Source organism: Pseudophryne corroboree, chromosome 5 (assembly GCF_028390025.1).
Source record: "Pseudophryne corroboree isolate aPseCor3 chromosome 5, aPseCor3.hap2, whole genome shotgun sequence".
NCBI lineage: Eukaryota > Metazoa > Chordata > Amphibia > Anura > Myobatrachidae > Pseudophryne > Pseudophryne corroboree.
Window position 1 is genome coordinate 255,367,259 of NC_086448.1, and position 26,058 is coordinate 255,393,316.

Genomic DNA, 26,058 nt, shown 5'->3' on the forward strand with positions numbered 1-26,058 from the left:
TGGTAGGGAATCGTCTCCCGTCCTCTGCGACGATTCTGTCACATCTGTGGCCTTGTTTGGATCGATGATGATGGTGACATCCGAATCAACATCTGGATCATCATCAAATAGGATCTGCGATGATGCCGGGCTCTGCTGGCTGCACTCTGGAGATGATGTAGCCGCAGCTGATGGTATAGCAGACAGCGTGCCAGCATCACTAGATGAGGATAGGGTAACGGGATTGCTAAGTGCTGTATGGCCAAACACGTTGCTGCACAGTTCATATAAGTGCCACTCCATCCTTCCCATACCACTGCGATTTCGATTGTGGTCATGGACCTTGGTATATTGTTTCTTAAGGGACTTTAGTTTGTTAAGAACTTGCGTCTTCACAATAACTTGTGTCTTCACAATACCTCTGCTGGACAGGATCTTTGCAATGTTTCCATAGATCATGGCATTCTTAACAGTCCCTGTTATTTGTGATTTAATTTCCTCCTCACCCCTCACATGTAGTAGCTCCTGGACCTCCTCCTCCTTCCAGTGAGCTATTATGAACAAAATGGCAGTCTCTTCACTGGCACCCTCTGGCACACTTTTCTGCACACTTCTGCAGACTTCTCTGCACAGCTCTGTGTTACTCTGGTACTCTCTGGTACTGGCACACATACATGCACAGCTCTGTGTACCTTCTGCACTCTGGCACTGCCACACTTCACAGCAAAGCTCTCTGCTTCCTCCCATGCTGCTGTGGCGTCTGTTCCCCTCCGTCTGCCGCTGATGAGGTCATCAGCAGGCATCAGGCGGCCCTTTCTGACCAATGAAAACCTTTTTCATGCAGCCAGAGAGCAAATTCCCGGGTCGCGCCTTTCAGACTTAACCCGGGAAGCCAACCCGGGAAGAAAAACCCGGGAAAAACCCAGGTCAGTTGCAGGGTTGGCGACCCGGATCACATTCCCGGGCCGGTGCCTTTCAGACATACCAAATTCCCGGGTTGATGCGCGTTCATGTGTAAAAACCCGGGAATTTAGAGCATGTCTGAAAGGAGTATAAGAGGGGTGCCCCGTAATTAAGAAGCAGTGTTGGCTTATATGTTTATAAAAAAAAGTGTCTTGGGCTATTGCTCGTTTTTCATTATGCTAATTTGTGATTGAATTGCTGCTGTGCATAATTAAAGGTGCCTATATGTATATGGCAGGAGGCCTGTTGCCAGGGTAATATAGTTAACCTTATTCAAAACGTGTAATTAACTATGGATTTCATAATCATGTTTATACCCATTATCCGTGAATAACAAGATATGGTATCTTACTTATGGGTTTGGATGCGTTATATTGCTGTATTTCCTATACCATGTCTTATGGACACACTATTGAATAAGAGAAACGACAAATATCAGCTAACATAAGAGTTCACGAGAAAACACCTATCAGTGTTAACAAACTTCAGACAGAGTTACATGTTTTTGCCAAAATTAGCAAGGATGGTATAATTATAAATATTGGCTCACTGGAGTAAGTGTATCTTCATGAGAATTGTTACATGTGGACACAAGGCAGTAAAATGAAACAAACTTGATACATGTGTTTAGAGCCTGCTGAGAAATAACACAAGATAACTTTTCATATGGATACTAGTCAAGGATGTGACACATTTTAAGATGCAGGCCTTATGTTATAAGTGTATTCAGTAAAAAGCTCAGCTTCAGTTAGATTATGATGGCTATAGGCATATGCTGAAGCGCTGATATTTAAGACGCTTCATCATTAACTATATCAATTATCTATCATTGGCTATGATTCATTAATATTAAAATTTATGAATATTTTGTTATCACTTTAATTAAGTTTACCAATATATTCACCACATATAATCTATTGTTCTAATTAAAGACACTGATATCTATAGTTCATAGGGGGTGCAATAGAGTGAATGCACCTATTGAGTGGCATATATATATATAGGTCCTGCCACTTAAATTACACCACTTATTTTACGGAAGAATATTAAAGGTTACGTTTTAAATTACAGGTTGAGTGTCCCTTATCCAAAATGCTTGGGACCAGAGGTATTTTGGATATCGGATTTTTCCGTATTTCGGAATAATTGCATACCATAATGAGATATCATGGTGATGGGACCTAAATCTAAGCACAGAATGCATTTATGTTACATATACACCTTATACACACAGCCTGAAGGTAATTTTAGCCAATATTTTTTATAACTTTGTGCATTAAACAAAGTGTGTCTACATTCACACAATTCATTTATGTTTCATATACACCTTATACACACAGCCTGAAGGTCATTTAATACAATATTTTTAATAACTTTGTGTATTAAACAAAGTTTGTGTACATTGAGCCATCAATAAACAAAGGTTTCACTATCTCACTCTCACTCAAAAAAGTCCGTATTTCGGAATATTCCGTATTTCGGAATATTTGGATATGGGATACTCAACCTGTATCACAATCATGTCATATTCATATACATTAATTTCTCTAACGTCCTAAGTGGATGCTGGGACTCAGTAAGGACCATGGGGAATAGCGGCTCCGCAGGAGACTGGGCACAACTATAAAGAAAGCTTTAGGTCTAACTGGTGTGCACTGGCTCCTCCCACTATGACCCTCCTCCAGACTTCAGTTAGAATCTTGTGCCCGGCTGAGCTGGATGCACACTAGGGGCTCTCCTGAGCTCCTAGAAAGAAAGTGCTACAACAGCACGGCTGGATTCTAAATATTCCAAAGTCACAGCTGGTCCCTTCGACACGTCTACTGTTCCTGGGGATGGTTCTGGACACAGAACAGAGAAAAGTTTTTCTCCCGGAGGAGAAGGCCAAGGAGCTGTCATCTCTAGTCAGAGGCCTCCTAAAACCAAAACAGGTGTCAGTGCATCACTGCACGCGGATCCTGGGAAAAATGGTAGCTTCCTACGAAGCGATTCCATTCGGCAGGTTTCATGCAAGAACCTTTCAGTGGGACCTGTTGGACAAGTGGTCCGGATCGCATCTTCAGATGCATCGTCTGATAACCCTGTCTCCAAGGACAAGGGTGTCTCTGCTGTGGTGGCTGCAGAGTGCTCATCTTCAAGAGGGCCGCAGATTCGGCATACAGGACTGGGTCCTGGTGACCACGGATGCCAGCCTTCGAGGCTGGGGAGCAGTCACACAGGGAAGAAACTTCCAAGGACTATGGTCAAGTCAGGAGACTTCCCTGCACATAAATATTCTGGAACTAAGGGCCATTTACAATGCCCTAAGTCAGGCAAAACCCCTGCTTCAAAACCAGCCGGTACTGATCCAGTCAGACAACATCAAGGCGGTCGCCCATGTAAACCGACAGGGCGGCACGAGAAGCAGGACGGCGATGGCAGAAGCCACAAGGATTCTCCGATGGGCGGAAATCACGTATTAGCACTGTCAGCAGTGTTCATTCCGGGAGTGGACAACTGGGAAGCAGACTTCCTCAGCAGGCACGACCTCCACCCGGGAGGGTGGGGACTTCATCCAGAAGTCTTCCAACTGATTGTAAACCGTTGGGAAAGGCCACAGGTGGACATGATGGCGTCCCGCCTAAACAAAAAGCTAGAAAAGTATTGCGCCAGGTCAAGAGACCCGCAGGCGATAGCTGTGGACGCTCTAGTGACACCGTGGGTGTACCGGTCGGTTTATGTGTTCCCTCCTCTTCCTCTCATACCAAAGGTACTGAGGATAATAAGGAGAAGAGGAGTAAGAACTATACTCATTGTTCCGGATTGGCCAAGAAGAGCTTGGTATCCGGAACTTCAAGAAATGATCTCAGAGGACCCATGGCCTCTACCGCTCAGACAAGACCTGCTGCAGCAGGGGCCCTGTCTGTTCCAAGACTTACCGCGGCTGCATTTGAAGGCATGGCGGTTGAACACCGGATCGTGAAGGAAAAGGGCATTCCGGAGGAAGTCATTCCTACGCTGATTAAAGCTAGGAAAGAAGTAACCGCAAACCATTATCACCGCATATGGCGAAAATATGTTGCGTGGTGTGAGGCCAGGAAGGCCCCAACGGAAGAATTTCAGCTGGGCCGTTTCCTGCACTTTCTACAGTCAGGGGTGACTATGGGCCTAAAATTGGGTTCCATTAAGGTCCAGATTTCGGCTCTATCGATTTTCTTCCAGAAAGAACTGGCTTTACTACCTGAAGTTCAAACTTTTGTTAAGGGAGTGCTGCATATTCAGCCCCCTTTTGTGCCTCCAGTGGCACCTTGGGATCTCAATGTGGTGTTGGATTTCCTAAAGTCACATTGGTTTGAGCCACTTAAAACCGTGCATTTGAAATATCTCACGTGGAAAGTGGTCATGTTGTTGGCCTTGGCTTCGGCCAGGCGTGTATCAGAATTGGCGGCTTTGTCATGTAAAAGCCCTTATCTGATTTTCCATATGGATAGGGCAGAATTGAGGACTCGTCCCCAGTTTCTCCCTAAAGTGGTATCAGCGTTTCATCTGAACCAACCTATCGTGGTGCCTGCGGCTACTAAAGACTTGGAGGCTTCGAAGTTGTTGGACGTAGTCAGGGCCCTGAAAATATAGGTTTCCAGGACAGCTGGAGTCAGAAAGACTGACTCGCTATTTATCCTGTATGCGCCCAACAAGTTGGGTGCACCTGCTTCAAAGCAGACTATTGCTCGCTGGATCTGTAGTACGATTCAGCTTGCACATTCTGCGGCTGGACTGCCGCATCCTAAATCAGTGAAAGCCCATTCCACGAGGAAGGTGGGCTCTTCTTGGGCGGCTGCCCGAGTGGTCTCGGCTCTTCAACTTTGCCGAGCAGCTACTTGGTCGGGGTCAAACACGTTTGCTAAATTCTACAAGTTTGACACCCTGGCTGATGAGGACCTAGAGTTTGCCCATTCGGTGCTGCAGAGTCACCCGCACTCTCCCGCCCGTTTGGGAGCTTTGGTATAATCCCCATGGTCCTTACGGAGTCCCAGCATCCACTTAGGACGTTAGAGAAAATAAGATTTTACTCACCGGTAATTCTATTTCTCGTAGTCCGTAGTGGATGCTGGGCGCCCATCCCAAGTGCGGATTGTCTGCAATACTTGTATATAGTTATTGCTTAACTAAAGGGTTATTGTTGAGCCATCTGTTGAGAGGCTCAGTTGTTATCATATTGTTAACTGGGTATTGTATCACGAGTTATACGGTGTGATTGGTGTGGCTGGTATGAGTCTTACCCGGGATTCAAAATCCTTCCTTCTTGTGTCAGCTCTTCCGGGCACAGTATCCTAACTGAAGTCTGGAGGAGGGTCATAGTGGGAGGAGCCAGTGCACACCAGTTAGACCTAAAGCTTTCTTTATAGTTGTGCCCAGTCTCCTGCGGAGCCGCTATTCCCCATGGTCCTTACGGAGTCCCAGCATCCACTACGGACTACGAGAAATAGAATTACCGGTGAGTAAATTCTTATTTTTTTGTTTAAAAGAGTGCTCCAAAAAGCAAGCTACTTCTTTTGTTGTTTCTTTTCAACAAATACTTTGTTACAAGTTCCGTCCTGAGGGCCAAGGGTTTTTCTAAGACGGTCGTTCAAATTATGTTGAAGGCCCGTAAGCCGGATTCTGCTCGGATCTACCATAGGATCTGGAATGCTTACTTTACTTGGTGTGCATCTCATAAGTATGACGTTTTCAGGTTAAGTACTGACAAACTATTGGCTTTTCTACAACAGGGCCTAGACTTGCGTCTTGCCTCCCTCAAGGTTCACATTTCTGCCTTGTCGGTTTGGTTTCAGAGAAAGATTGCCACCCTACCTGATGTCCATATGTTCACTCGGGGTGTGTTGCGGATACAGCCTCCTTATGAGCTGCCTGTGGCCCCTTGGAGCTTGTCGGTGGTTTTGGAGGCCTTGCAAGTGTCTCCGTTTGAGCCTCTTGCCTCTGCTGACCTTAAGTGGCTTTCCCTTAAGGTCCTATTCTTGCTAGCTATTGCTTCGGCTAGAAGGGTCTCGGACTTGGGTGCCTTATCTTGTAAGTCTCCCTATTTGATTTTTCACCGTGACCGGGCGATTCTTAGAACACGGCCAGGTTATTTTCCCAAGGTGGTGTCTTCTTTCCACCTTAACTAGGAGGTTGTGGTTCCGACCTTTAATTCTCCTGAGTTGTCTCCCAAAGAACGATCTTTGGATGTGGTACGGGCTCTCCGTATCTATGTGAAGAGAACTTCCTCCGTTAGAAATCTGATTCTCTGTATTGTTTGGTTTTCACAAACGCAGCTGGCCTTTTTCCAAGCAGACTCTGGCCAGATGGATTAGAATAGTGATTGCATATGCTTATGTACAGGCTGGTCGTCTAGCTCCTGCTACCATTAAGGCCCATCCTACTCTGTCGGTTGGACCTTCTTGGGCGGCCCACCGTGGTGCAACCCTTGAACAGTTGTGCAAGGCGGCTACGTGGTCCTCTGGGAACACGTTTATAAGGTTCTATGCCTTCGATACCGCCTCTTCCCAGGATGCTTCCTTTGGACGCCGGGTTCTTGTGCCCGCTACAGTGCATCCCCTCCCATAAGGAACTGCTTTAGAACATCCCCGATGTGAATCCTTGTGGAACTCAGTGTACCCCGCAGCAGAAAACAAGATTTATGGTAAGAACTTACCGTTGTTAAATCTCTTTCTGCAAGGTACACTGGGCTCCACAAGGCGCCCACCCTGACGCACTTAGCTTCTTTGGGTTGGTATTGGCATAGCCACTGGCACCCTCTCCTGTGGTGAGTGTGTGGTGTACTTGGCTACGAGCAGTTGTTGTCTCCGGTACCTGCTACTGCATTGGGCTGGTTAAATAAACTGAGCTCACTGGCATAGAGGCGGAGTTATAGAGGAGGCGGCGCTGTGCATCTTGGGAACAGTCAAAAGCTTTGAGCCTGTTGGTGCCTCGGATCAAGATCCTACTCTACACCCCAATGTGAATCCTTGTGGAGCCCAGTGTACCTCGCAGAAAGAGATTTAACAACGGTAAGTTCTTACCATAAATCTTGTTTTTTCAAACATGGCAGTTATGAGCTGACTGGCTGATACTTTTTCTCTCTCCATGTTATCACTCTCCAAGTGATGACGCATCTAGCCCATAGACTCAGTGGCACACAAATATACAAGTGTCATATATCTCCTTGTGCATCATAGTCGCATTGTGGTGCATCTAAGTCTTATTTGCGGTAAAAAAAGACGCCCAATGTTGAAGTTTCTCTCACAGTCCAGGGGTGCCAAGGTGGGCTGTTTGGCATGACAGTAGGAAACATGTATGAGGACATATCTGTATATCTTGGTCAACCCATGTGATCTGCAAAAGGTGTTGAACTTGCTGTTGACATCATTTTGACTGTTTGCTAATGATTTTTTTTTTCTCCATGAAATGTTTAAGTGTAATGTTCCTGGAAGGTTTGCAAAATCTTCACTGAAGCAAGGTTCCGATTTCCGAAACAACGTTTGTAATGGAGGACAAGTTTGTTTCAAATATTGAGAGGTAAGTACTTCCCTTCCTCCTGAGGATATCCCCCTTTTATTAATTCCACCCTAAAGAATGATATACCGTACATGGGGGGGTGATTCAGAAATGATCGCACGCAGGCGTTTTTTTACAGTGCTGCGATCAGGTAGTTGCCGCCTACAGGGGGAGGATGTAATCACTGTGCTGGGTTGCGAATGCATGTGCAGAGAGCTGCACAAACAAAAGTTTGTGCAGTCTCTGCACAGCTCAGGACTTACTCAGCTGCTGCGACGATCCGGCCTGGAGCTGACGTCAGGAACCCTCCCTTAAAACGTCTGGACACGCCTGCGTTCTCCCGGACAATCCTTAAAAACGGTCAGTTGACACCCACAATCGGCCTCTTCCTGTCAATCTTCTTGCGATCGCTTTCTTCATTAAATCCGTCGCTGTCCTGCGATCCTCGGCCGCTGACGTTGCGCCTGTGCATTGCGGAGCATATGCATGTGCAATTCAGACCCTATCTTACCGCTGAAAAAAAGCTAGCGTGCGATTGGTTCTGAATGACCCCCATAGGCTTTTTGGGTCCCTCACTATTTCCCAAATGGACCCATAACTAGAGAATTCAAAGATATAATCTACACCAAGATACAGTAACAGTGATATTACCATTTTATGGAGGTTACAGGCAGTTGGAATGCATCTGCATTCTCTAGGTAGTGGTGCTTTGAGAATAAAAAAAATAAAGGTTCTAAAAATTTTGTAAATGGTTTTGAGTTGCAGCATTATAACCATTAACAAATTAAAAGGAACATATTTTCTTTAGTATGGTTTCTGACATCAATAGTTTACTTACTAACATATCATTACTTGCAAATTTACTGTGTATACAAACTACTTATTTATGTGAAATGTGTATCCTAAGCAAATATCTCCCTGAATACCTATGGAGAAGGCAGAATAAAATTACTGCAGATAAAAAAATATACTGTGTACCTGTATAGATTGTGTACATTCTTTGATTTATACACTGGCGGGTGTAAGGATGTCACAGTTGCTCGGATTACTACAGTATCAGCTTTTTCACCTTTCGTCAGATCCAATTAGAATGGTGTTCTAAGGATGTGGGAGAAGTTTAAGCTGTTTGTAATAGTGTGGTCAAGATATTCTCTACTTTCTCTTACGTCGTAGAGAATGCTGGGGTCCACATTAGTACCATGGGTATAGACGGGTCCACTAGGAGCCATTGGCACTTTAAGAGTTTGAGAGTGTGGGCTAGCTCCTCCCTCTATGCCCCTCCTACCAGACTCAGTTTAGAAAATATGCCCGGAGGAGCCGGTCACAGCTAGGGGAGCTCCTAGAGTTTCTTTAGTTTTATTATTTCTCTAACGTCCTAGTGGATGCTGGGAACTCCGTAAGGACCATGGGGAATAGCGGGCTCCGAAGGAGGCTGGGCACTCTAGAAAGATTTAGGACTACCTGGTGTGCACTGGCTCCTCCCACTATGACCCTCCTCCAAGCCTCAGTTAGATTTCGTGCCCGGCCGAGGTTGGATGCACACTAGGGGCTCTCCTGAGCCCTTAGAAAGAAAGTATAGTTTTAGGTTTTTTATTTTCAGTGAGACCTGCTGGCAACAGGCTCACTGCAGCGAGGGACTAAGGGGAGAAGAAGCGAACTCGCCTGCTTGCAGCCGGATTGGGCTTCTTAGGCTACTGGACACCATTAGCTCCAGAGGGATCGACCGCAGGCCCAGTCCTTGGTGTTCGTTCCCGGAGCCGCGCCGCCGTCCCCCTTACAGAGCCAGAAGCAAGAAGAGGTCCGGAAAAACGGCGGCAGAAGACATCAGTCTTCACCAAGGTAGCGCACAGCACTGCAGCTGTGCGCCATTGCTCCTCATGCACACTTCACACTCCGGTCACTGAGGGTGCAGGGCGCTTGGGGGGCGGGGCGCCCTGAGCAGCAATAAAAACACCTTGGCTGGCAAAAATACCACAATATATAGCCCTAGAGGCTATATATGTGGTAAATTCCCCTGCCAGAATCCAGAAAAAAGCGGGAGAATAGGCCGCGGAAAAGGGGCGGAGCTATCTCCCTCAGACACACTGGCGCCATTTCTCCTTCACAGATCCGCTGGAAGGAAGCTCCCTGGCTCTCCCCTGCAGTCTACACTTCAGAACAGGGTAAAAACAGAGAGGGGGGGGCACTAAATTTGGGCGCAGTACATATATAATATAAAAAGCAGCTATAGGGGACATAACTCAGTTAGTCCCTGCATTATATAGCGCTCTGGTGTGTGCTGACATACTCTCACTCTGTCCCCCCAAAGGGCTTTTGTGGGTCCTGTCCTCATTCGGAGCATTCCTTGTGTGTGTGCTGTGTGTCGGTACGGCTGTGTCGACATGTTTGATGAGGATAATGATGTGGAGGCGGAGCAGATGCCTTTAGAAGGGATGTCACCCCCTGCGGGGCAGACACCTGAGTGGATGGGCTTATGGAAAGTAATGAGTGCACGTATAGACTCCTTATATAAGAAAATCGACGACATGCCAAATGTGGGACAGCCGACTTCTCAGCTCGTGCCTGCCCAGGCGTCGCATGGGTCGTCAGGGGCTCTAAAACGCCCGCTACCTCAAGCAGACCCAGATGTCGACACTGATACTGACACCAGTGTCGACGACGATGAGTCAAACCTGTTGCCCACTAAGGCCATTCACTGTATGATTGAGGCAATGAAAGAGGTGTTAAACATTTCTGATATAACTACTGGTACCACTAAAAAGGGTATTATGTTTGGAGAGAAAAAACTACCCGTAGTTTTTCCCCCATCAGATGAATTAAATGAAGTGTGTGAAGAAGCGTGGGTTTTCCCTGATAAAAAATTGGTAATTCCTAAGAAGGTACTAATGGCGTTCCCTTTCCCGCCAGAGGATAGGTCACGTTGGGAAACACCCCCTAGAGTGGATAAAGCGCTCACACGTTTGTCTAAAAAGGTGGCACTACCGTCTCCGGATACGGCCGCCCTCAAGGAACCTGCTGATAGAAAGCAGGAGGCGATCCTGAAGTCTGTATATACACACACAGGCATTATACTTAGGCCAGCTATTGCGTCAGCTTGGATGTGCAGTGCTGCCGCTGCTTGGTCAGATAAACTGTCAGAAAATATTGACACATTAGACAGAGACACGATCCTGTTAACCATAGACCATATAAAAGACTCAGTCTTATATATGAGAGATGCACAGAGGGAAATCTGCCGACTGGCATCTAAAGTAAGCGCATTGTCCATTTCTGCTAGGAGAGGCTTATGGACTCGCCAGTGGACAGGAGATGCAGATTCTAAAATATAAGGGTGAGGAATTATTTGGGGATGGTCTCTCGGACCTAGTTTCCACAGCAACGTCTGGGAAGTCAGCATTTTTACCCCATGTCCCCTCACAGCCTAAGAAGGCGCCGTTTTATCAGGTTCAGTCCTTTCGGAACCAGAAAAACAGGCGTGGAAAAGGCGGGTCTTTTCTGTCCAGAGGCAGAGGTAGGGGAAAAAGGCTGCAACAAACAGCAGGTTCCCAGGAGCAAAAGTCCTCCCCCGCTTCTTCTTCCAAGTCCACCGCATGACGGTGGGGCTCCACAGGCGGAGCCAGGTACGGTGGGGGGTCGCCTCAAAAATTTTAGCGATCAGTGGGTTCGCTCACAGGTGAATCCCTGGATCCTGCAAATAGTATCTCAGGGGTACAAGCTGGAATTCGAGGCGTCCCCACCCCACCGGTTCCTAAAATCTGCCTTGCCAATTGCTCCCTCAGACAGGGAGGCGGTGCTAACGGCAATTCACAAGCTGTATTCTCAGCAGGTGATAATCAAGGTACCCCTACTTCAACAAGGCCGGGGTTATTATTCCACACTATTTGTGGTACCGAAACCGGACGGTTCGGTGAGACCCATTCTAAATTTGAAATCCTTGAACACATACATAAAGAAATTCAAGTTCAAGATGGAATCGCTCAGGGTGGTTATTGCAAGCCTGGATGAGGGGGATTACATGGTATCCCTGGACATCAAGGATGCTTACTTGCATGTACCCATTTACCATCCTCACCAGGAGTACCTCAGATTTGTGGTACAGGATTGCCATTACCAATTCCAGACGCTGCCGTTTGGACTGTCCACGGCACCGAGGGTATTTACCAAGGTTATGGCGGAAATGATGATACTCCTTCGAAGAAAGGGAGTTTTAATTATCCCGTACTTGGACGATCTCCTAATAAAAGCGAGGTCCAAGGAACAGTTGTTGGTGGGAGTAGCACTATCCCAGGAAGTGCTGCACCAGCACGGCTGGATTCTGAATATCCCAAAGTCACAGCTGGTTCCGACAACTCGGCTACTGTTCCTGGGTATGATTCTGGATACAGTCCAGAAAAAAGTGTTTCTCCCGGAGGAGAAAGTCAGGGAGTTGTCATCTCTAGTCAGAGACCTCCTGAAACCAAAACAGGTATCAGTGCATCGCTGCACGCGGGTCCTGAGAAAGATGGTGGCTTCTTACGAAGCAATTCCCTTCGGCAGGTTCCATGCCAGAATCTTTCAGTGGGACCTGTTGGACCAGTGGTCCGGATCGCATCTTCAGATGCATCGCTTGATAACCCTGTCTCCAAGAACCAGGGTGTCGCTACTGTGGTGGCTGCAGAGTGCCCATCTTCTAGAGGGCCACAGGTTCGGCATACAGGACTGGGTCCTGGTGACCACGGATGCCAGCCTTCGAGGCTGGGGGGCAGTCACATAGGGAAGAAACTTCCAAGGACTATGGTCGAGTCAGGAGGCTTCCCTTCACATAAATATTCTGGAACTAAGGGCCATCTACAATGCCCTAAGTCAAGCAAAATCCCTGCTCCTACACCAGCCGGTGCTGATCCAGTCAGACAACATCACGGCAGTCGCCCATGTAAATCGACAGGGCGGCACAAGAAGCAGGATGGCGATGGCGGAAGCCACAAGAATTCTCCGATGGGCGGAGAATCATGTACTAGCACTGTCAGCAGTGTTCATTCCGGGAGTGGACAACTGGGAAGCAGACTTCCTCAGCAGACACGACCTCCACCCGGGAGAGTGGGGACTTCATCCAGAAGTCTTCCAGATGCTGGTAAACCGTTGGGAAAAACCACAGGTGGACATGATGGCGTCCCGCCTCAACAAAAAGTTAAAAAGATATTGCGCCAGGTCAAGGGACCCTCAGGCAATAGCTGTGGACGCCCTAGTGACACCGTGGGTGTACCAGTCGGTTTATGTGTTCCCTCCTCTGCCTCTCATACCAAAGGTATTGAGAATAATAAGAAAGCGAGGAGTAAACACCATTCTCGTGGTTCCGGATTGGCCAAGACGAGCGTGGTACCTGGAACTTCAAGAGATGCTCTCAGAGGACCCGTGGCCTCTACCGCTCAGACAGGACCTGCTACAACAGGGGCCCTGTCTGTTCCAAGACTTACCGCGGCTGCGTTTGACGGCATGGCGGTCGAACACCGGATCCTAAAAGAAAAGGGTATTCCGGAAGAAGTCATTCCTACGCTTATTAAGGCCAGGAAAGATGTTACGGCAAAGCATTATCACCGCATATGGCGGAAATATGTTGCATGGTGCGAGGCCAAAAAGGCCCCAACAGAGGAATTTCAACTAGGTCGATTTCTGCATTTCCTGCAAGCAGGAGTGAATATGGGCCTAAAACTAGGCTCCATTAAAGTACAGATCTCGGCTCTGTTGATTTTCTTTCAAAAAGACTAGCTTCAGTACCTGAAGTTCAGACATTTGTGAAAGGAGTGCTGCATATTCAGCCCCCATTTGTGCCTCCTGTGGCACCTTGGGATCTCAACGTGATGTTGAGTTTCTTAAAATCACATTGGTTTGAGCCACTAAAAACCGTCGATCTGAAATATCTCACGTGGAAAGTGGTCATGTTATTGGCCCTGGCTTCAGCCAGGCGAGTGTCAGAATTGGCGGCTTCATCATGTAAAAGCCCTTATCTGATTTTCCATATGGATAGGGCAGAATTGAGGACTCGTCCCCAGTTTCTCCCTAAGGTGGTGTCAGCGTTTCACCTGAACCAGCCTATTGTGGTGCCTGCGGCTACTAAGGATTTGGAGGACTCCAAGTTGCTAGACGTTGTCAGGGCCCTGAAAATATATGTTTCCAGGACGGCTGGAGTCAGAAAATCTGACTCGCTGTTTATCCTGTATGCACCCAACAAGCTGGGTGCTCCTGCTTCTAAGCAGTCTATTGCTCGCTGGATTTGTAGTACAATTCAGCTTGCACATTCTGTGGCAGGCATGCCACAGCCAAAATCTGTAAATGCCCATTCCACAAGGAAGGTGGGCTCATCTTGGGCGGCTGCACGAGGGGTCTCGGCTTTACAACTTTGCCGAGCAGCTACTTGGTCAGGGGCAAACACATTTGCAAAATTCTACAAATTTGATACCCTGGCTGAGGAGGACCTGGAGTTCTCTCATTCGGTGCTACAGAGTCATCCGCACTCTCCCGCCCGTTTGGGAGCTTTGGTATAATCCCCATGGTCCTTACGGAGTTCCCAGCATCCACTAGGACGTTAGAGAAAATAAGAATTTACTCACCGGTAATTCTATTTCTCGTAGTCCGTAGTGGATGCTGGGCGCCCATCCCAAGTGCGGATTGTCTGCAATACTTGTAAATAGTTATTGTTAACTAAAGGGTTATTGTTGAGCCATCTGTTGAGAGGCTCAGTTGTTTTCATACTGTCAAACTGGATATAGTATCACGAGTTGTACGGTGTGATTGGTGTGGCTGGTAAGAGTCTTACCCGGGATTCTAAATCCTTCCTTATTATGTCTGCTCGTCCGGGCACGGTGTCCTAACTGAGGCCTCGAGGAGGGTCATAGTGGGAGGAGCCAGTGCACACCAGGGAGTCCTAAATCTTTCTAGAGTGCCCAGCCTCCTTCGGAGCCCGCTATCCCCCATGGTCCTTACGGAGTTCCCAGCATCCACTACGGACTACGAGAAATAGAATTACCGGTGAGTAAATTCTTATTTTTTCTAAGTGTTAGCTAGGCACAGGGAGGCTGCTGGAAACAGCCTCCCTGCTTCGTGGGACTAACGGGGGGAGTAATGTCCGCCCTGCGGGGTTCGAGCCACTGTCTCCGCTGACAGGACACTGAGCTCCTGAGGGTGATAATCATTGGCTGCCCCAGGCAACCCCTCACACCCGCAACATGCCGCCACCCCCTTACAGAGCCAGAAGATTCTGGTGGCGAGTGAGTCACCGGCCCCCCATAGCAAGCGGGGAGCCGGTGTAAAGATGGCGGCAACAGGGTGGGAGCGCAGTATTAACTGTGTTCCGGAGGCTCAGCGGTACGCTGAGGGGCGCTCTGTGAGGGGCGCCCTGAGCCAGCGCCTATACCCTACACTGGTCACTAAGGCTGTCAGGGACCTCGGTAACGCTGCAAGCACAATCCCTCATGCCAGTATAAAGAAATGAAGAGCGGGAAGCAGCGTCATGTTCAGGGGGCGGAGCTTCTCCTCAGAGCGGACCCAGCATCGTTCAGCACCATTTCCCTGCCTGCAGTTCCTGTACAGAGATACTGACAGGGAGAGCTGTCCCTCCAAGCAACTCCAGCTATCCTGTGCGGTACCAGGAAGTTGTAGAAGGGGAGGGGGGGGGGGGCTGTGTAAATACTGTGTAGTCTGTTAAGGTACACAGTAAGCGCCAGGTAGTTGTATTATGGAGGTCATTCCGAGTTGTTCGCTCGGTAAAAATCTTCGCATCGCAGCGATTTTCCGCTTAATGCGCATGCGCAATGTCCGCACTGCGATTGCGCCAAGTAAATTTGCTATGCAGTTAGGAATTTTACTCACAGCTTTTTCATCGTTCTGGCGATCGTAATGTGATTGACAGGAAATGGGTTTTACTGGGCGGAAACAGGCCGTTTTATGGGCGTGTGGGAAAAAACGCTACCGTTTCCGGAAAAAACGCAGGAGTGGCCGGAGAAACGGAGGAGTGTCTGGGCGAACGCTGGGTGTGTTTGTGACGTCAAACCAGGAACGACAAGCACTGAAATGATCGCAGATGCCGAGTAAGGTTGAAGTTACTCAGAAACTGCTACGAGGTGTGTAATCGCAATTTTGCGATTACTTCGTTCGCAATTTTAAGATACTAAGATTCACTCCCAGTAGGCGGCGGCTTAGCATGAGGAAATCTGCTAAAATCCGCTTGCGAGCGAACAACTCGGAATGACCTCCTATATCTACCTAGGAAGCGCTGTATGTGGGTTGGCTCCAATCTCTGTGTTTCTCTGTGGCATACTTGGGGGGAAACTGTGTCTGCCATTTCCCTGTGTGTATGTGGGTGTTTGTTCACATAGCCATGTCTAGGGACTCTGTATCTTAGGCTGCAGAGGACATTTCCTCTCAGGAGGAATCCATTCCATGTACACAGGAATGTAATGTTTTGTCTCAGATCCCTATTAATGAGCCTGAGTGGTTAACCTCTATTAAGGGTATGATCTCTCAGATTTCTACTAGGGTAGCTCATACTGAGACTGAAACTCAGATTTTAAAGAAGTCTATGGTCAGGTTCTGTTCCTATTCCTTCAAAATCCCCTCGCATACACCCACAGAAACGTGCACTTGCCCAGATTATGCAAGATGACACGGATACCGACTCTGACACGGCAGACGGTGATGGGGAGGTGCTGAGGGGGGTGGCATTCCTTGCAAAAGGGTTGCAACTAAGATTGAGGCCATTAGAGATATGTTAAATATTACTGACACAACACCTGAGCAGGTTGAGGAGGCTTACTTGACAGACAATAAGAAAGCCTAGCTAACCTTCCCTGCGTCTAAAGAATTTAAACGCTTTATTTGAAAAATCCTAAGAAAACACGGGGAAAAAAAAATCCAGATTAACAAAAGGATTCTGGTTGCTTTTCCCTTCCCTGAGGAAGATAGAAAAAATGGGAAAACCCACCCATAGTTGATGCATCTGTTTCCAGACTGTCAAAAAAAGGTGGTTTTACCTGTCCCTGGATCTACCGTGTTAAAAGAACCGGCTGATCATAAGATTGACACTACGCTCAAATCCATATACACTGCTTCAGGGGTGGCGCTGAGGCCTACTATTGCCTGGGGTGTAGTAGGGTATGCCGGCTGCTGGGTTCCCAGCGACCAGCATACCGGCGCCGGAATCCCGACCGTTGGCATACTGGCAGTGTGGCGAACGCAAATGAGCCCCTTGCGGGCTCGCTGCGCTCGCCACGTTGCGGCGTTATCTATTCTCCCTCCAGGGGGGTCGTGGACCCCCAAGAGGGAGAAAAAGTGTCGGTATGCCAGCTGTCGGGATTCCAGCGCCGATATACAGTGCGCTGGGATCCCGGCAGCCGTCAAACTGAAGACCACCCATTACCTGCGCATGGATCTCTAAAGCTATAGTAAGGTGGTCAGGCACGTTACTAGAGGATTTGGATTCGATGGATAGAAGTGACATTGAATTATTTTTACGTAACATACAGGATTCTGCGGGGTTCATGGTGGAAACCATAAAGGACCCGGATACGCTGACTGCAAGAATATCTTTCATGTCTGTCTCAGCTCGCAGGGGACTCTGGCTGCGCCAATGGTCTGCAGACGCGGAATCCAGGAGAAGTGTGGAGAACCTACCCTACACAGGTCAGGCTCTATTTGGGGAAGCATTGGGTGCGTGGATTTCCATGGCAACAGCGGGTAAGACACCTTTTTTTCCCTCAGCTACGCCTCCTACGAAGAAACCCTTTTCTTTGTCTGCATCGCAGTCTTTTCGGACCGCTAAGACAAAAAGTTCAATCCTACTACCACCTTCTTCAGAGGTGGGAGGCCAAAATACAGAAAGCCTGCACCAGTAGCCTGCTTCTGGTACCTCAAAAGCATGACGGTGCACCGCACATCCTGGAGGACGGGCTGGTGGGGGTGAGACTCAGACCTTTCAGCTACGTCTGGCTGTTGTCCGGCCTGGACCCTTGGGTTCAGGATATTGTGTCCCAGGGGTACAAACTGGAGTTTCAAGAAACTCCACCTCACAGATTCTTCAAATCAGGCTTGCCAGCTTTACTGACAGACAGAAATGTCCTACTGGAAGCTATCCAAAAATTGGAAAAGTCAGAGGTCATTGTTCCAGCTCCACCTCATTTGCACAACGTGGGTTACTATTCAAACCTTTTCGTGGTACCAAAACCGGATGGTTCGGTCAGACCAATTTTGAACTTGAAATCGCTAAAACCTTATCTAAGGGAATTCAAAATGGAGTCTCTGAGAGCGGTGATCTCAGGTCTGGAGGAGGGGTAGTTTCTGGTATCCCTAGATATCAAGGATGCTTATCTCCACATTCCGATTTGGCCTCCGCACCAGGCTTATCTCAGATTTGCACTGTTAGACAGTCACCATCAGTTTCAGGCACTGCCATTCGGTCTCTCCACGGCACCAAGGGTGTTCACCAAGGTGATGGCAGAGATGATGGTTCTCCTCCGCAGACAGGGAATGAACATAATTCCATACCTGGACGATCTCCTGATAAAGGCGTCGTCCAGGGAGAAGCTGTTGCAGTCCATTGCTCTCACGACTCATCTGCTCAGGGCCAATGGTTGGATCCAAGGTCACATTTGGTGCCGACAAGGAGATTGTCTTTTCTGGGGATGATTCTCGACACGGAAGTGCAGAGGGTGTTTCTACCGGAGGTGAAAGCGTTGGTGATACAAACAATGGTTCGGGATGTCCTGAAGCGAGCCCGGGTTTCGATTCATCAGTGCACTCACCTTCTGTGGAAAATGGTTGCCTCCTACGAGGCTCTGCAATACGGAAAATTTCATGCTCGATCCTTCCAGTTGGATCTCCTAGACAAGTGGTCGGGTTCTCATCTACATATGCACCTGAGGGATACCTCTGTCGCCGAAAGCAAGGATTTCACTCCTCTGGTGGCTACAAATGCATCACCTTCTGGAGGGCCGCAGGTTCGGGATTCAGTCTGGAATCCAGTCTTCCAATAAACATTCTGTAACTAAGAGCCGTATACAACGGGCTTGTCCAAGCGACACACCTTCTGCGAGATCGACCCATTCAAGTGCAGTAGGACAATGTAACGACAGTGCCCAACATAAACCGTCAAGGCGGAACAGCCAGAGGTGACAAGAATCATCTTCTGGGCGGAAAAGCACGTGTTAGCACTGTAAGCAATTTTCATTCCGGGAGTGGACAACTGGGAAGCGGACTTCCTCAGCAGACACGATCTCCATCCATGAGAGTGGGGCCTCCATCCAGAGGTGTTTACGGAGGTGACAAATCTTTGGGGGGTTCCTCAAATAGACATGATGGCCTCCTGCCTCAACAAAAAACTTCGGAGGTATTGCTCAAGGTCAAGAGACCCACAAGCAGTGGCAGTGGACGCCCTGGTAACTCCGTGGGTGTTCCAGTCGGTGTACGTGTTTCCTCCAATTCCACTAATTCCAAGGATTCTAAAGCTCATAGGGAGAACAAGAGTTCAGGCAATCCTAATTGCTCTGAACTGGCCAAAAAGGGCTTGGTACGCGGATCTTCTGGATCTACTGCTGGAAGAGCTGAGACCTCTTCCTCTTCGGGAGGACATGCTGCAGCAGGGCCCGTTCGTTTATCAAGACTTACCGTGGCTGCGTTTGACGGCATGGAGGTTGAACGCCAGATACTAGCTTGGAAGTGCATTCCGAACAAGGTTATTCCTACCCTGCTACAGGCTAGGAAAGGAGTAACGTCTAAACATTACCATCGCATTTGGAAAAAGTATGTATCTTGGTGTGAGTCCAAGAAGTTTCCTACAGTGGAGTTCCAACTGGGACGTTTTCTCCTCTTTCTGCAAGCAGGTGTGGATATGGGCCTGCGGTTGGGGTCCGTAAAGGTCCAGATTTCGGCCCTATCCATTTTCTTCCAGAAACAATTGTCTTCCCTCCCGGAAGTTCAGACTTTTTTGAAAGGGGTTCTGCACATCCAGCCTTCCTTTGTGCCGCCTACGGCGCCCTGGGATCTTAACGTGGTGTTGCAGTTCCTCCAATCGGATTGGTTCGAACCTCTACCGGAAGTTGAGGTCAAGTTTCTCACGTGGAAGGATGTCACTTTGTTGGCCTTAGCTTCTGCTAGACTTGTGTCGGAGTTGGGGGCTGTCAAAGTCGAAAAATATAGCGACCTATGATGCCTTGTACTAACCCCAGGTGCTTGCCCGCTGCGCGCACATTCTCTCCCGTGCGTGTGCATATTTGCAGTTACGTGACACGCCTCCACGGGCGTGCGCTCAGGCGCACGGTATGTGCATTTACGGTAGAGTTTGTGTGCGTCTGGCGGGCGACTCGATCGCTACATATTTAATCAAAATAATGTATTTCATAAGTTAATATTCCCCTAAATAATGTCAGCAAAGTGTGGTAAGTTTAAAATGGCTCTTTGACCTGAGAGATTCCCCTTTGCATGCTGGGAGGGCTCCGACAAAGGATTCAGGGTAGTGTTTGGTGTCCAGCTGTGGGGTATTGTAAAGGTGTTGTGCTTATGATAGTTGGGAGGGCTTCACATGTTCTTATGCATAGTTAAGCACAGAAATAGTAAATAAGATTAATTGTATTCCGAATAAATTACACATAAGTCCAGAGTCAGTTTCTTTCCCGCAGACGGAATACAATAGCCTTTAATTACACTAAGCTTTGAGATTCTATGAAGAGGGCTGACACCTTTGTTTATGAATAGGTCTAGGTTTCTCTCCAAAAGAATGATTGCTGAGATGTCATTGTCTCAACTGAAAGTGGACAGTGGGATAAACAAAACCCAGAGACAGGGTTTGTTTGGAATTCCCCAAACAATAGCTTCCCACAAGACAGGAATTTGAAATAATAACAAGTCTTAGTCATCACCCAACTTCTTGAACTAACCAATGGAAAAGAGGACACATAGTATCTATTGAAGTATGTCTTGAGCTAGTACATAAATATAGTTTGAAATAGACTTGGGGACACAAGAGTCTTCTCCCCACAACAGTTTTCATGATTGAATAACCAGGAGCTGGTAACCAGATTTGCGCCTGCGATTCATTCCCTGTGTGTAAGTACACTCTCTGTGACCATTCTTAATCTCTGAATGTAATTGTGCCACGATCTCTCTCTCTCTCTCTCTCTCTCTCTCTCTCTCTCTCTGTTATTGTATAAGATTGTGATGCTATTGTGTATTTATGTGTAGGTATTTTGTTAGATATTGATGTTAGCTTGTAGAGTATGAATTGTCAACTGTATTTCCCCTTTTAATATAACTTAATCCTGTTAGTAAAGGTGTTGGAACCTTAGTAAGGTATCGTGTGTTTATTACATTGCAGAGGGTATTCAGAGCGCTTAAATCGCTCTAACAGCATTTACATTAACAAGGTTAAGCAGCGTTATATCGCTGCAATATTTCAGTACAAGGTTTACAGCATAAGAGTATCCTTTCTGTGTGTTACATTCGAGGTTTACTGATTGTCATCCTGTGAGCGTCTGCGTCGCTCGTGATCTCCTCGTGGTCTCGAGCGTCCGCTACGCTGGTAGCGTAGCATTACGGTAGTCGACCGCCTATAGCGTGCTCGACACCACGCATTAAGCTGTGAGCGAGCGTGTCGCATGTGCGTCTCGATCACGGCCGAGCGTATGCTACGCTAAGTGTGTACCCTTACGGTACCCCATACGCCAATTGCGTACTGAGTCTCTTACCCATATATAGTGAAGGTTATAAGGTAATCAAATCAGCATTATCAGGGCTTTGTCTTGTAAGAGCCCCTACTTGATCTTCCATGGAGATAGAGCTGAGCTCCGGACACGTCCGCAGTTCCTTCCGAAGGTTGTGTCGTCATTTCATATCAACCAACCTATTGTGATGCCAGTTGCTACTGACTCCTCAATTTCATCAAAGTCCTTGGATGTTGTAAGGGCTCTGAAAATCTATGTGAAGAGGACTGCTCATCACAGAAAATCGGACTCTTTGTCCTGAATGATCCCAAGAAACTTGGATGTCCTGCTTCTAAACAGAGTATCTCTCGGTGGATCAGGTTCACTACCCAGCATGCGTGATCTAGGGCAGGATGTTAAGGCCCACTCTACTCGTAAGGTGGGTTCTTCCTGGGCAGTTGCCCGGGGTGTCTCGGCTTTACAGCTTTGCCGAGCGGCTACTTGGTCTGGGTCGAACACGTTTGCAAAGTTTTACAAGTTCGATACTTTGGCCTCTGATGACCTGAAGATTGGTCAGTTGGTTCTGCAGGAGCCTCTGCGCTCTCCCTCCCGTTCTGGGAGCTTTGGTACATCCCCATGGTACTAATGTGGACCCCCGCATCCTCTAGGACGCAAGAGAAAATATGATTTCTCTTACGTCCTAGAGGATTCTGGGGACTCCAAAAGGACCATGGGGTATAGACGGGATCCGCAGGAGACCTGGGCACACTATAAGACTTTGAATGGGTGTGAACTGGCTCCTCCCTCTATTCCCCTCCTCCAGACCTCAGTTAGATTCTGTGCCCAGAGAGACTGGACACACACTAGGGGAGCTCTCCTGAGTTTCTCTGAAAAGACTTTGTTAGGTTTTTTATTTTCAGGGAGACCTGCTGGCTACAGGCTCCCTGCTTAGTGGGAGTGAGGGGAGAGAAGCAGACCTACTTCTTCTGAGTTCAAAGGCTCTGCTTCTTAGGCTACTGGACACCATTAGCTCCAGAGGGTTCGATCACTTGGTGCGCCTAGCTGCTTGTTCCCGGAGCCGCGCCGTCAACCCCCTTACAGAGCCAGAAGAAAGAAGCCGGGTGAGTATAAAGAAGATCAGAAGACTTCAGTGACGGCAGAAGACTTCAGTAATGAGGTACCGCGCAGCGGTCGTGCTGCGCGCCATGCTCCCACACACACTCCGGGCGGCACTTGCAGGGCGCAGGGGGGCGCCCTGGACAGCATGATTACTGAAGCTCAACATTGGCCAGAACATATATATTAGAAGTGCCTAGGCACTAAATATAGCGCCCGTCTGTCTAAAGATTTAAATTTGAGCGGGACTACACTCTCCTGCACAAGTAATAGGGAGCAAAACGGGGGGGGGGGAGGGGGGGGGAACAGTATTTTGGTGCGATTAACCCATTAATTACGGCGCAAATAGGTCTGAGGCACTGTGTTTTTGCTTTCAGTACCGGGGTGTAGGCGCTGGTCTGGGAGCTGGTAAACTCCCTCTGTGTTTCTCTAACAGGCTTTCCTGTAGGTCTGTCCCCTATAACCAGTGTGTTTGTGCGTGTCGGTACGTCTGTGTCGACATGTCTGAGGCTGAGTGCTCGTCCCCGGAGGAAGTTGCAGTGGGGGCAGATAAGGCGCTGGGAGTGACTGTCGGCAGCGCCGACTGCTGATTAAGTGGATATGTTGAGTACATTGAATGCAAATGTGGCTTTATTGTCTAAAAGGCTGGATAAATCTGATTCTCAGACACAAACGTGAAGAAAATCCATGGAGGGCGCCTTGTCTCAGGTACAGACCCCCTCAAGTTCACAAAAGCGTTCATTTTCCCAGATGGCGGATACGGATACCGACACGGACTCTGATTCCAGTGTCGACAATAGTGAGACCAGTTTAAATCCAAAACTGGTTAAGAGTACTCAGTACATGATTGCGGCAATTAAAGTCGTTTTACATATTTCAGAAGTACCTACTGTTCCTGATACAAGGGTTTGTTTGTATAAGGGAAAAAAGCCTGAGGTGACGTTTCCCCCCTCTCATGAGCTGAACACTCTTTGTGAAAAGGCTTGGGAATCCCCTGATAAAAGGTGGCAGATTCTCAAGAGAATTCTAATGGCATATCCTTTCCCCTTTGATGACAGGGAAAAGTGGGAGTCATCGCCCAATGTGGACAAGGCTCTATCACGACTGTCCAAGAAGGTGGCGCTTCCGTCTCCTGACACTGCTGCCCTAAAGGACCCTGCGGAGCATAAGCAGGAAACGACTTTAAAATCTATTTATGTCACTATGGGTGCGCTGCTCAGACCGGCCGTGGCGTCAGCATGGGTGAGTAGTGCTATTGGCAAGTGGGCAGATAATTTGGCATCTGACATGGATACCATGGATAGGGATAGCATTCTTTTGACTCTCGGTTATATCAGGGACGCTGCAGCTTACCTAAAGGATGCAGCACGGGATATTGGTCTCTTGGGATCAAGGGCCAATGCCATGGCAGTCTCGGCCAGGAGATCGCTGTGGATTCATCAATGGAATGCTGATGCCGACTCTAAGAAAGCTATGGAAGCTCTCCCTTATAAAGGTAGGGTATTGTTTGGTGACGGCCTCGCTGACCTGGTGTCTACAGCTACAGCGGGTAAGTCATCCTTTCTTCCTTATGTTCCTGCACAACAGAAAAAGACGCCGCATTATCAGATGCAGTCCTTTCGGCCTAATAAATACAAAAAAGGATGAGGGTCGTCCTTCCTTGCCTCTAAAGGTAGAGGGCGGGGAAAAAGGTCTCCTGTGGTGCCAAGCTCCCTGGAGCAGAAGTCCTCCCCGGCTTCTGCCAAGTCCACCGCATGACGCTGGCGCTCCTCTCCTGGAGTCCGAACCGGTGGGGGCGCATCTCCGTCTCTTCAGTCAGGTCTGGTTTCACTCGGGCCTGGATCCTTGGGTGTTAGACATAGTGTCCCAAGGGTACAAGCTGGAGTTTCAGGAGGTGCCCCCCCCACGGATTTTTCAAATCAGCCATGCCAGTTTCTATCCCTGAAAGGGAAGTAGTGCGTGCTGCGATACAAAAGCTGTGTCAACAGCGTGTCATTGTCACGGTACCCCCGTCTCAACGGGGAGAAGGGTTTTATTCAAGCCTGTTCGTCGTACCAAAGCCGGATGGCTCGGTCAGGCCGATCCTGAACCTAAAATCCCTCAGTCTGTTTTTGAAAACTTTCAAGTTCAAGACGGAATCTCTTCGGGCAGTGATCTCCAGTCTGGAAGGGGGGAATTTTATGGTGTCAGTCGACATAAAGGATGCCTACTTACATGTCCCAATATATCCTCCACATCAAGCTTTTCTGAGGTTTGCGGTTCAGGGTTGTCATTACCAATTTCAGACGTTGCTGTTTGGTCTTTCCACGGCCCGGAGGATCTTCACCAAAGTAATGGCAGAAATGATGGTGCTCCTACGCAAGCAGGGTGTCACAATTATCCCGTACTTGGACGATCTCCTGATAAAGGTGAGATCAAAGGAGCAGTTGCTAAGAAGCGTGGCACTCTCCCTGACAGTGCTGCAACAACACGGTTGGATTCTAAATTTGCCAAAGTCACAGTTGATTCCGACAAATCGGCTGTCTTTCTTGGGCATGATCCTGGACACGGAACTGCAGAGACTGTTTTTCCCTGCGGAAAAAGCTCTGGAAATCCGGAACATGGTCAAGGAGATTCTGAAACAGATAAGAGCGTCGATCCATCAATGCACTCAGTTGCTGGGGAAGATGGTTGCAGCTTACGAAGCCATTCCGTTTGGCAGGTTTCATGCCCGGGTGTTTCAGTGGGATCTGTTGGACAAGTGGTCCGGGTCTCACCTGCACTTGCACCGGAAAATAAGTCTATCTTCCAGGACCAGAATATCTCTCCTGTGGTGGCTTCAAAGTTCTCACCTCCTAGAGGGACGCAGGTTCGGGATCCAGGATTGGGTCTTGGTGACCACGGATGCAAGTCTCCGAGGCTGGGGAGCAGTCACACAGGGACAAAATTTCCAGCAAAAATGGTCAAGCCAGGAAGCTTGTCTACACATAAACGTTCTGGAATTAAGAGCCATCTACAATGGCCTTCGGCAAGCGGAACACTTTCTCCGAGGTCTACCTGTCCTGATTCAGTCGGACAACGTAACAGCGGTGGCGTACATAAACCGCCAGGGCGGAACAAGGAGCAGAGCGGCAATGGCGGAGGCCACAAAAGTTCTCCGCTGGGCGGAAACACATGTAAGCGCTTTGTCAGCGGTCTTCTTTCCGGGCGTGGACAACTGGGAAGCAGATTTCCTCAGCAGACACGATCTCCATCCAGGAGAGTGGGGTCTTCATCAAGAGGTTTTTGCAGAAGTGACAAGTCATTGGGGAATTCCTCAAATAGACATGATGGCGTCTCACCTCAACAAGAAGCTTCAAAGATATTGTTCCAGGTCAAGGGACCCTCAAGCCAGTGCAGTGGACGCCCTGGTAACTCCGTGGGTGTTTCAGTCGGTGTATGTGTTCCCTCCACTTCCACTCATTCCAAAAGTGATAAGGATCATAAAAAGAACAAGGGTTCAGGCGGTACTCATTGTTCCATATTGGCCACGGAGGGCCTGGTATCCAGATCTTCAGGAATTACTCATAGAAGATCCCTGGCCTCTTCCTCTCAGAGAGGATCTGTTACTGCAGGGGCCGTGCTTCTTCCAGGACTTACCGCGGTTGCGTTTGACGGCGTGGAAGTTGAACGCCAAATCCTATCTCGAAAGGGTATTCCCGGGGAAGTCATCCCCACTCTCCTTAAGGCTAGAAAGGAGGTCACGGCGAAGCATTATCACCGTATTTGGAGAAAGTATGTGTCTTGGTGTGAAGCCAAGTAGGCTCCCACGGAGGAGTTTCAGCTGAGTCATTTCCTCCATTTT

General features: G+C 48.3%; 1 protein-coding gene across 4 annotated transcripts in view; it reads left to right on the forward strand.

Annotated features, from left to right (window-relative positions):
• Positions 1-26,058, forward strand: part of ZCWPW2 (zinc finger CW-type and PWWP domain containing 2) — a 534,661-nt gene that overhangs the window by 116,852 nt on the left and 391,751 nt on the right. For all 4 annotated transcript variants that reach the window (XM_063924865.1, XM_063924864.1, XM_063924867.1 and 1 more), the window contains exon 2: positions 7,375-7,476. In XM_063924865.1, the coding sequence (XP_063780935.1) occupies positions 7,445-7,476 (32 nt within the window). In that variant the 5' untranslated portion in view covers positions 7,375-7,444. The remainder of the gene's footprint in view (positions 1-7,374; positions 7,477-26,058) is intronic.